The sequence below is a fragment of the Pagrus major genome, chromosome 15, assembly GCF_040436345.1.
Source record: "Pagrus major chromosome 15, Pma_NU_1.0".
NCBI classification, from domain to species: Eukaryota; Metazoa; Chordata; class Actinopteri; order Spariformes; family Sparidae; genus Pagrus; species Pagrus major.
Window position 1 is genome coordinate 13124668 of NC_133229.1, and position 12085 is coordinate 13136752.

The 12085-nt window shown below is 39.9% G+C and overlaps 1 protein-coding gene across 9 annotated transcripts in view; it reads right to left on the reverse strand.

The window, feature by feature from the left end:
* Positions 1-11887, reverse strand: part of lyst (lysosomal trafficking regulator) — a 68588-nt gene extending 56701 nt beyond the window's left edge. For 7 of the 9 annotated variants that reach the window (XM_073481389.1, XM_073481392.1, XM_073481388.1 and 4 more), the window contains exons 1-2: positions 11818-11887; positions 10054-10339 (exon numbers count right to left, since the gene is read on the reverse strand). In XM_073481389.1, the coding sequence (XP_073337490.1) occupies positions 10054-10134 (81 nt within the window). In that variant the 5' untranslated portion in view covers positions 10135-10339; positions 11818-11887. Of the gene's footprint in view, positions 1-1015; positions 1118-10053; positions 10340-10452; positions 10473-11817 lie in introns of those variants that run through there. The other 2 variants (XM_073481386.1, XM_073481394.1) reach the window with 2 other exon arrangements.
* Between the last annotated feature and the right edge of the window lie 198 nt (positions 11888-12085).

Consider the following 12085-nt stretch of genomic DNA (forward strand, 5'->3'; position numbering starts at 1 on the left):
GGAGGTTTTGAACATGCACAAGGACGAGCACACAGGCAACACAGTACACAATCTTGGTGATAATTTCATGCTATTCTACCAATAGTTGGTGACAGTAGTGCCTACAACACGCATACCAAAGGTGGTGACGAAGAAGACTTCTCAAGAGCAAACAAGAAGGTAAACTATGCAGGCTTTCAAGTATTCAAAACTATCAGGAAAAAAGCACATTCAACATGGACCTCAAGAATAAACACAATGCATTTTGGTAAAAAAAAAACGCTAAATATAAACACAAACTTGTTTACTTTGATTAAAGAAACACACACACAGAGGACTTTACAGGTAGCCAATAACCACTACAAGTCAAAGATTATCATGTATGTAGTATACCTCCATAGAAATTAGTACACAGTGATATCTTTGTACAGCCGCATTATGTCACAGTTACACCACAACAAATCAGTTGGCTGTATGGACACAGATTTGTGCATGAGACTCATTTCTGCAATCTATTAGCATTATATTCAGAAGAAGATCAGAAAGTGACATAAACATGAAGCACATGACATAAAACAGCTCTTTAAAGAGCAAATATGGCATCGTTTACATCTAAAGTGAGTTTACTATAGCCTGTGTCTACTTCACAAGCCCTAAAACAGCTGAGAAGAAAGCTATGCATATCTGTGACACTGATTTTCTCACACTCTATGACTAACACACAAGAGGGAAACTTTCAAATCAGTTATTCAGGTGCCTGCAGTTTAGTCACAGCTCGGCTGTAGATGCTAACTGTCATGGTGAGTAAAGAGACCAAGGCTACTCTCGTTGTGACTCAACTTCCTTCCTGTGTCAGAAATGTCAACGTGTTTTATTTTTATCCGGCTTGTTATCACAATGAATGCTATCAAAACAGATATAACTAGCAAATACCCAATGTAGCATATTTGTGAACACGCAAAGAGAAACACATTTATGTCAAGCGTCCTTAAATTTAAAGTGCAGGTAATGAAGGTGTAGAGTTGACCACACTCACCGGGGTCAAGGTGACACAGCTGAGGCAACAACCCACCCAAGCAGTGAAGGGATGGGTGGGTAGGTAGGTAGGTAGGTGGGGGGGTCACTGCACACCAGGGGGCTGGACAACATCACACACGGGAGACGGGAAGAGGAAGAGAAAGAAATGCATGGATCATGAGAGAGACAGGAGAGGACAGCAGGGGTAAAACATGAAAGCTGACAAGAACATAAAGGTGGAAAGAATAAATGCAGCAACAGATGAGAGCAAAGATAAACAGGGGGAGTGACTGGCAGGAAATCAAAGCTTCAAGGCTGCCAAAACTATTATTAGTTGAATAAATAAGCCCGGGAGCTTCGCTGGAGCTATGCACTCAGTCTATTAAAAATAATCTCCCAAAATGAGCATCTGAAATGAGTGAGTTTGTCCTTGTGTTATCAGTGTACCTGTTGTGGCCGTATTCCTCACATGGGCAAGGGAAACTGAGTGGTTCACGATAACACTAATTTCCCAGCAACAGGGTTGTTTTTTCCTCCGAGGCTCTAATCCAATATTACAATGCACTCGGCACAAACCAGCCGGGGTGATTTGATAATGGAAAGACTGCCAATACTGATTAATACGGCTTGGAGGGGGAAATCAACGGTTTGCAAAGCTCCAAGAAGAATTTCTGTAAACAACAAGAAAGCTTTGACCTTTCCTCTGCTCTGATGAACTTCTTCATTTGCTCATTTGTCAAGTAGAAATACACAAGCTATCTGGGTGGTTGAGACATACAGCTATGGATCTCACTTATATCCATTTGTATGTTAAGAGTTATTTTTTCTGGCTACTTTACAATTTGTTTACAGACAAATTAATATAATATAATTTAACACAATATCATTTGGGGGAAGCAGACCTTCCTATATCTCTATTTTACAATGAAACGATGGGACACGTGGACATGGACAAGTTGCAGTCAGTGTGTGCATGTTAAAGAGGCACTGAGCTAAGACTCCACTTAGGCACTTTTTTGTAGATTGTTTCATTTCACTTGTCAAATTCTGGGAAACAGACACCTCAATGCAGAGAATAAATACATAATGTATTTTGCCTTTTTAGGGGTATTTGCTGTATTTTGATACCATCCTGGGCATCGTGGGCAACGTATCATGATACGTATATACGTGATATGTATCAAGAGTTAGTCTGCGATCACACAGAGACTCATCGTCAAAGGCACAGGCCTTGAAAAGCCTGTTTTGGGGAAAACAGCGTGGTGCGCCTGTGGGGAGGGGCTGCGTGTGCAGCCGGCCATCAAATGTAATCATGGAAAAGTGGTTCAACTCACTGCCTTTCGCTGAAAAGTTGAAAATATTTTAACTTCTAAAAGCGTTTTCAAAACCGTGTTGTGCAGCAGAGGAGAGGAGCTCATGCCAGGCACACCTTACCATAGAAAACAATTGTTTTGCTGGTGACTTGTGTCTAGCTCGTGGATCCCCATTGGCCAAAGTGAAACAAATTATTAGGGAGTAAAAAAGATATATATAGGGGCTTATCTTATCTTTATAATACACAGGACATGTATTTATATATAAACATTTTGAAATCATCTGTCAAATGTGGCTATCAAACACTTAAAGAGGTCATATTATGCTCTTGCCTTTCCTTCATTGTGTTATGTGGGATCTTTGTGCATATAAAAGGTCTGCAAAGTGAAAAATCCCAAAGTCCACACCACAGGGAGTTACTCTCATCCACAGAAAACACTGCTCCTGCACTGCCTGAAATGCCTGGTTTGGAGTCGAGCCTTTACTTCTGTAACTTATGTGCGTCACAATGTAACAGGTGTTATATTAATATATATTTTCATACACTTTTTTAAATAAAATATGAGATAAATAATGTGTTTTTTTAAATTTAAAGTATGTAAACCTATTCTACTAGGACCCCCAAATGAAAGTATGAACCTGAAAATTTGCTATAATATGACCTCTTTAAGACAAGGATACATATCTAATGGAGACAAGATATTTTATAGTTTAATAATATACTTTACTGTCCAAAATGAAATTAGTGCACTGAAACAATAAACTAACCCTCATTCCAAAAGGCATCTTTTTCTGCATAATGTTAAGGAAAAAAACAAACACCAAAAAAACATATTGGCGCATATCGGAAGACATAGAATTGAGGAAAACAGCAGCACTCTTGTTTTCTTTAATATCTAACAATTTTCTTTTTTTTTTCTCGCCTGCTCCAGGATGGTCAGAGGTCAGATTCAGCTACAGAATAGTAAACCTGAAACTGCTGCTTAATGACACCTCAGACTGCTCAGAAAACACATTTGCTATGTTTGGAAAGCCAGAGTAAAGTTTGCATAATTGCTCGGATATGGTGGCTTCTGTGACCTGTGTCTTTTACTCTGCCTTTAACCAACATGGCAATCATGGGAGGCCTAGTCATGGGAGTCTGACGGCTGAGTCACCCACACTGGTACAGACTTTCCTCTCAAGCTCTCTTTGGATAATTGGGTAGACTACAACTTGGCAGAGGCAGTGAAAGCGATGTGATCCTGTCCTCGTGAGAGAGGACGTGGGGCGTTGGTTATGCAATGTTTTTTTCCGATCTGAGATCCCTACTGATCTAATTTGACATTTGGGTGATGAGCATCATGAGGAGTCCCTAACGTTTCGCATTTCCACACAAACTACGAGTCAGAGAGCAGAGCCGCTTCACACAAAACCACAAATAACTTTCTTTTTCCTATTAAGACACACAGCAAAATGTCAAGAGGCTAACATCAAAAGCATGTTTGTGTTTTTGTCAGTGTAAGGTCCACTCTGTCTAAAGCAGTGACCTTTATTCAAGCATAGCCTCTGTGGAGGAAATGAAAATGTGTCGCACTCTGCTTCATTGTTTTCATTACGGGGAGATAGCGTGCAAGACGGTGTGGGTCAAAATTACAATCCAAACAGCCTGCTCTGGCCTTTCTCTTCCCCAATGAACTGAGAGAGTGTGTTTTTGAGAGTGAGATTTGACTTAATAACATGCCACTGGGTGGAAAAAGCTGAGACGGAGCAGTGGTCGGAGTCTGACTCAACCCAGAACAGAGAGATGAATTATTCATCCGTTCAGCCAATCGTTTGGAACAGCCCTGGAGACCAGAGCAAGTAGCTGTTGGGTTGAGACTGAGGACGGAACAATAAAAGCAGATGTGAAAAGTCCTGTGGTCAACAAGCTAAGATTGCTACTTCCCTACATCGTATACATTCTGATAAACAAGGTCAGGATGCGCTAGAAATCATAAGGGTGATGATCACAAGACTGCCTAATCAAAACCTGACTGCAAGCTTTCTTTGTCTTTAATTTCACTCTAAAGGCAAAGACCTTAGTCATGGAGAGTTTACTAAATAGTGTAGGAGTATTAATGGCAAATTACTGTGGACTAAATGAAACAGATTCATCACACTAATGTGTTGCCAGATATGTTAATGTTACAATTAGTTGGCCTGTAATTTCTACTGTATATTTGAGAAAACTCCAGTCTGATAATGGTCTAATTTGTTGTTTTTTTATTTTTATGTTAGTTAAGAAATCACTCTTATCTGAGTAATCCCATGATTCTCCACTAAAGTAGTGACTCCCAACAGATAATGTGCTGTTCTGTATGTCCAATTAGCATTTTGCTGAGAAACAACCCTGCCTTTAGGCTGTGCATAATAACCCAGTTTACATATTAGAAAATCATGCAGTAACAAATTACAGAGATACACCGATATAATTTAAACCAATATGAGCCTCGTCCACCTTCAAAATAAAAAAGGAAACAATACTATAAAAAGTTTCATTAACTTTTCACACTTCAAATGCAGAATATGATCCATGCACATCACATTATCTTTAATTGCTTTAGATAGTGAGAGCAGTTATACATATTACAGCTGACCTGAATGCCAGACACATGGTAGGGATGCAAGATATTGGATTTTTTTCCACCTACTTGCAGACAAGTAGTGTAGTGGAATTAAGATATTATAATGCCTACTCTTGAAACCTGACAAGAACATAAACATACTCTGCCTTGACACCTATCATGATAGCCTACTGGAAGAACCAGACATACAGGTGTTTTTAAAAATGCACAAATTCACTAGTTCTTTAACTATTTGCATAGGTAAAACATCATCTTATTGGCCTAGCATCTGCCCATGCTGATATTTCATTTTAAAGCCTTTAATATATACATATTTTCTTTCTGGGAAATGCAAAATTACAGAACTTTACACCAGATGAGTTGAACAGCTCTATTTTGCTTTTGAATGTGTGTGTTTTGCCGTAATCAGCAGCTCTTTGTCCCAGTTCTTGCAAAAAGTTTAAAACGTTATGTATTTAACTTTAAAGTTAATGTAGACATTAAGGGGTTTAATGATCGGTCACAACCTTTGTCACTCACTTAAATATAATTTGATTACCCATCCAACTCTGACCAGACAAAAACAGGGGGTTTATTCATCTAAGCTTGAATCGTGCTCAACTTTAGTGGATCATTACACAATGGGTACGGAGTTAATCTGCAGCAAGATAACATCATATCGATGAAGGATGTTAGTGTTTGAGCCATGACAACGGCCAAAATGTGGTCTGCAACGAACTAGAGAGGCCTTGTTTTTGTCCGTAAATGCTTTTACTATGTTGTTATGCATATTAAAAAGGCTGCCTTACTTGACATTGCACTTCCTGCAGTATTGCAAATGTTCACATTGCAATGTTAGTGCTGAAATCCCTACTACGCGGGAAATGTCTCTGATAATACATTCATGGAAGTAAAATGCAGCACAGTTTTTACAAAAAAATACAAAAAACAAAACAAAACAGAGAAATAATGTATGCTGCATCTCAGATTGTTCAGTCCTGATAAGCCACACGCTTAAGTTTGGGGATGAAGGTGAACCAGCACTGCCATCTTTGCTCCCTCTGTAGTATTCACCACATTTTGCCGTATGCTTTGCATGACAAGTTTAATCTTCTTTAGACAAGGATTCAGGGCTTTACCACCGGAGGAATGTAAAGCACAGAACTGAGCTTAGACAGCTAATGACAAGTAATGTGGGAGGAATGTGTGACCAAGGTTGTCCTAGTTCAGAAAATCACTATATTTAAGCAGCTTTACACACAAGTGTCTGTTGTCAGAGATTACATGACAATGTAAAGACAATGGACTTCAACATTACAGCTCATTACTATTATAGATTGTCAAAAGCATGACTGATATCAGAGTTGTTACAGAGCGATACTTACAAGATGAGTCAGATCATCCTGCAGGAAAATGTCCATTTTTATGCAGAAAGCTTAACTCATCCAGAGTCAACATTAGTCCAAGGCTGCAAGTGACTGAATTTAAAGTGATACAAGAGTGAAACATAGCCAGAAAGGATCAATAAGCTGGAGTCCCTTAGTACCAAAGACCAAAAAAGCGAAGTGTTCCAAATACCCCACTTTGGTGTTTTGAAACATCCTGTTGGCTCATAATGAAACTGAACATCCCACAAGCAACTAAAACCTGGTCTTCTCTTGCTTGGCTCCTGGCCAGGTAACCATTCTGCTAAATTAACTCTGCTCATCAACATTCAGAGAGACTGAGCAGAATGAAAGTGTCCCTGCAGATACGTTGATGCAAGTGTGCCTCAGGCAAATTTCCCTTGAAGCAGAACACAGTAATACGCTAGTTGTGGCCTTATAAAGGAAGAAATTCTTAAGAATGGAAAGAAAGACTTAATGCCAGTAATCCCATTTTACTGAAGCTATAATGCTTTAAGTTAATGATACAAATTAAATGCAAAAAGAGATTTTGATTGTAGTGGTTTCCATATAGCAAATGGGATTCTTTAAGGAGCATTTATGTATTTGAATGAACAGCAAGTGGGAGGACGGGTGTGTGACAACTGTGAAACTGAACCAATACTCTCTTTTATACACAGAGCAAGGCTGATCCACCTTAACACTTTCCTCCACCCCTAATAAGACTGTGGTTTCTTTTGACCCCAAACTTTTCATGCCATTTCTGCTTTCAAAGAAAAGTATTTATTGAGAACGAAAGTCACAGTAGGAAACAAATAGAGGAAATCTTGGGTCAAAACATCCGGTCAGGGTTAGACCCCACCAAATCAACACAGCCTAGTCGTGTTACTGTGCTGTGATTAAGCAACAGAAACACTAGTGAGTAACAATGTGAATCGATAAGATGTTACTGATACCAATGTCCTTATGGATTCTGTTTAACACTTCCCTTATTGATCTTGATCAGTTTTGTTTGAGCTGACTGTAGCCTGAGAGCTAGCTGTAGCAACGGTTGTAATCTAAAATGGATGAAGTAGCAAAATACTTGTACAGCATTCATTTTCATTGAGGTTTTTCTCAATCAAAGAAAGAAATCTGCTAAGCCTTTCCGCCTCGCACTTATTTTATTATAACACAGAGCATCTGACCTCTGTAATGGACGTGAAGTGGGTAGCAGCGGCAAATACAAGTCTTTCTTGGAGTTTAAGCACATGTTGTAGAGAAAGATATTTCAGCGTTTGGCTGTTGTTTCCAACCTTACTTGAAACTATCATCTAACAGACATTTCAACTAGCAGTGCTGTCATTTTTCTACATGAAAGAAAGCCACGCTTCGCCCCATTTGTTCCTGTCCGAGTGACTCCTTTTTGTTGCAAGTTTCAAGCAGCAAAGGCGCACGAGTCTGACATCACTGTTTTGCAATTGAAACTTTCAGATGCACTAATAAAAGGAATCGATAAGCTTGAAGACATATGTTTTAAAAGGCTGGACAATTTGGAACCAGTTATCGATTCCCATTCCTACTCGCGAGAGATTAATAAATGTAGATGTAAAGTGGAGAGATGAGAGACAAGAATTTAAAGGATAAAAGATGAGGGAGACAGAGAAAAAGGAGTGGGCCTGCAGCATTTGTACTTTCACACGTTTTTCATTGTGACCTTATTGAATGCTGCAGGAGAAGGCGTCTTTTAGCCCCTCGACATTTCACTCTTAAGTCTGATCATCACAGAATTGGTTATAGAGCTGTAGGGCAGAGTCTTGCTGTCTGATGGGCCTTTCAGTCTTTGGACAGTTTCCATGATCACTTTGTCATGTTGACCTGTGCCCTTACTGACTGCAATGAGAAACAGACAGCACTTTAAGTATAGGAATGTATAGTACACACATGTGTACAGATATGATTGTCAAACTAAGCTTGAAAAAACATCAGCACTGCAACAGTATCCATGTGAGTGCCTGTCACTGTGTCCCCATCGGATTCAATCAGGAGGGAGAGCTATGGTATCAGCAAACTGGAGAGTACAGCTGCGCTCACTTAACCATCTTTCTGCATCTTACACACACACACACACACACACACACACACACACACACTTTGATCATTGCAAAGGTGGCAAACGCAGGAGCTAACACAGTCGTCCCAAGAGGCTTGTCACAACTAAAAGCGACATAAAAAGTTACCAGTAATAGAAAGGCACACAGCCTGCTTGGTGCAGTCGTCCAACGACAGTATTACTATGACGACTGAGAAGAAGGCAGCACGATTCCTGCAGCTGATTTCCCTAATGCACACAGACATGATTAACAAAGCAACGAAGCACGACACACCACCACAGACATGATGACGATAGAGGAAGGAAGCCATTATTTCCAAGAATTAAAAAAAACACTACAGGCTTTCTCAGCTCTCAGGTCTGTTTTTAAGGACGGCTTGCACATAAATCAAAAATAATGGGCTAGAATAAATCAGCTCATCTGTGCAGTGTGTGTGTGTGTGTGTGTGTGTGTGTGTGTGTGTGTGTGTGTGCACGAGGGGCAGATCACTCTTAGCCTGCAGTCCGATCCTAATCCAAGTCTCGTGATCTGGCTGCTGTTAGTTCTCTGACAGCAGGAGGGGGGGGGGGGGGAGAAAAGAGCTGCAGTGGCCTGATAGAGATTTCAGAACCACCACTCACTTCTCCGAAACGCCGACACAGAGACAAAAGTGCAATTGCACAACACTGGTAATAAGCAAGCTGTGGTTTACACCTGCCTCCACCTCTGTGCTGTGACTCACTGCCGGTCCATGCTTGTGTGTGTCTGTGTGTATGTCAGTTAAATATCTGCCTCTAAAAAGGTAACATCTGGGGACCTAAAGGATGCTGAAGAGGATTCAAAACATGTCCCAAGCATCGCGGGAAATCGTTTTCGTTCAGAGTTATTTTTACTGCTTGTTCCTACCACAATGACAGAACAACTTTCCAGACTGCGGTTACCTCCTCATACAATTATGTCTACTTCTGCACAAAATAAGTTAAATATGAAGACAATCTTCTCTGATTATAAGGAGGAAATCTTACAAAAACAGACATCTGTAATTAGTTTTAGCCATAAATGTGCTAATTTCTATTTTTACTTCTAAACGCCACATATTCTTCATTGATTGTCTATTAAGGAATTTGTGTGATGCCTTTTTTTTTCACAATCTAACACCATCAGCATTTTGCAGAAGCCACTTCTAGTTCAGGGTCACTCACTGTGGGACAGCTGAGACAAAAACAGGAAGGTAACTTAGGCAGTTTGAACAACAAGTAGCAGACTAAAGGAATGTATCTGAACAATGTTTGCTATTGTTGGATTGAAATTAACTTAGTGGACATTTTATTTAGCTTGGAATCGAGCGACACAAGCTACCTACAACTGTTAAGATGCAGTGAGGACTAAATATCTGGATTCTGGTGGCTCGAATCAAACTTCTTAACAGAGTGCCAGAGTGGGCTGTATTTAAAAACTGTATTAAGAATAATTTGCTATTATTTATGAATGAACCAGTTTTGCAACTTAAAGATGATGAATACAAATACTTTGACACCACCCGAACAGACAAAGATATACATAAATGTACTGAAGACCTTCCTTATAAGATTTCCTGAATCTTAAGCATGTTTCCAGGACCACTGCCTTGTAGTCCTGGAAATGAAAAGTAAGCACTCAGACAAAGACCCTGAGCTGAGCCTGTATCACACCGTCTCCTACCTGCAGATCAGCTCCTTGCAGTCTACAGTCCATGTACTTTTCCCACGCGTATGCCAGCTCAGTCTGCTGTGGACTGGCCATGTCTTCCACACCTCCAGGTACAGCACCAGTCAGGGCGTTGAGGAAGTCAGGAATGACAAGATTCTCCTGCTGGTTTCCTTCCTGATCTTCCAGGTCGCTGAAAGTGCCCCGGGCAGCACCGAACGAAGCCCCAGCTGTCCTCCTGAGTCACTCATAGCAGATTCATGATTCACGGCGCTGCTCTGCCACTTTTAAAATTGTGCCTCTGCAGAAAGAATACAAAGTGTCAAGGTGTTAGCAAAACAGAGGTAACGATACCTGGCAATAAAACTTTCGCGGGTGCAACTCAAAAGGTATTGACAGCTGTGTGTGACGCACTTGCACTTGACTTGAACCTGAAACTTCTGCCAAACGAGCCTGACCCACTGTAGCACAACCATAACAAAACGGACTGAAGCTACACACTCAGCTAGCTAGCTAGGTGTCTGACAACCTGCGTCAAACCTTCAGGCGGGTTGTAGAAACTCATTTCCGGTAAGGGGTTTGTTTTCAAAATAAAAGCATCTTATTGGTTACTGGAGGCTAATATACTTAAGATGTAATCTCACTACAAACAAATAAAATATTTCAATTAGATGATTATGGCATTGTATTAATATATCTTGTTTTTGGTTCTATTAATTTGTCATTTTCATGTATACATATACACAAATGTAGAAGAAAATCTCAGTGAAAGGTGTTTAAAGTGGATAAATTTGAATGTAGGGCCATTTAGTTGTCACACTTACATTTGTATGTTATGTCTGACTTACATAATTCAAAATGTTTTATCAGCAGTGAGGTGATTACCACCATGCACCATATAAAAGCTGGGCCCTAAACTGGGCATAAAATGATTGACCCAGAAAGTTAAAATGCTTTATAGGTCACTTGTTAAACAGTTATCTTCTCTGATTTAAAGTGACAACATTGCATATCTTTTAGGTAAGAAGGCAAACCATCAAATCCGCTGTCATCTCAAATGTTAAAAAGGTTCACCTTGATATGATTTCAAACTATTTTGTACGTTTACTTGCCCGAATCTACATATTTAAATATTCTATACTTTTTCTATTTCTTACATAAGACGAACAAAGAAATTAATTAGTCACTTAAATAATAGCATCAAGCCATGATTTAGGAGGATAAATACATTTATATTCTTTTAAAGGAAGCAAGCAAGGTTACTTTCATAAACTTAGTATGACGTATTTGTCACTGATATCAATTATGTGCATCAAACTACATTTTTTATAGTTTATATTGTCCATTGAAGGCATCTCTGTTAAGAAAACAATTCGTGTTTTATTTTGAAAGGGTTTCCCAATGGTTATGGCCGTTGGTCTAGCTAGCTTGACCACGAGCGGCAGCGAGATAGCTCGATAATTTCAACCATAATATTTGCATAAATGCGATATTAGCCTCAGAGCCGCTACATCTAATGTGTCCTACAACTTGTGTTAATCAACAAAATTAATCTTCCGCAATGTTGGTTATGTTTCAAACAACCACAGCGTTGGCTGTTTCGCTGGTTGTTGCATCGCATCGTACTGTTGTATGGCAGCTGTCACAACTGTGAGCAGAGACAAGCGGGCACATCGTTACCGGCCTCTACAGACACAGTGAATGCTTCTGCTATCGCAACACCTTTGTTAGATTCAGAATATACGACTCTAAGTGGGAAGAGTTAATTTTCATACATACCTTCGTTTCCCATGAATTAAAGCAGCTAATGCTAGCCTTCGTCCAGCAGACCGCTCTGTGTTATTTTGCCCTCAGCTCTGACTGCAAGACAATCCCCGTACAATACCGCCCTTTTCCCTGCCTGCAGGAACCTCCCAGAATGCGAGGGACTGACACATTGTCCTGCTGGTATGTCGTTTTATTTGTGTTTTTTAAGTCATTTTGACAGAGAGGTAACTAGACCTCCATTCGTTTAGATTACATGTTAAAATGAAAGACAGCTGTCTCA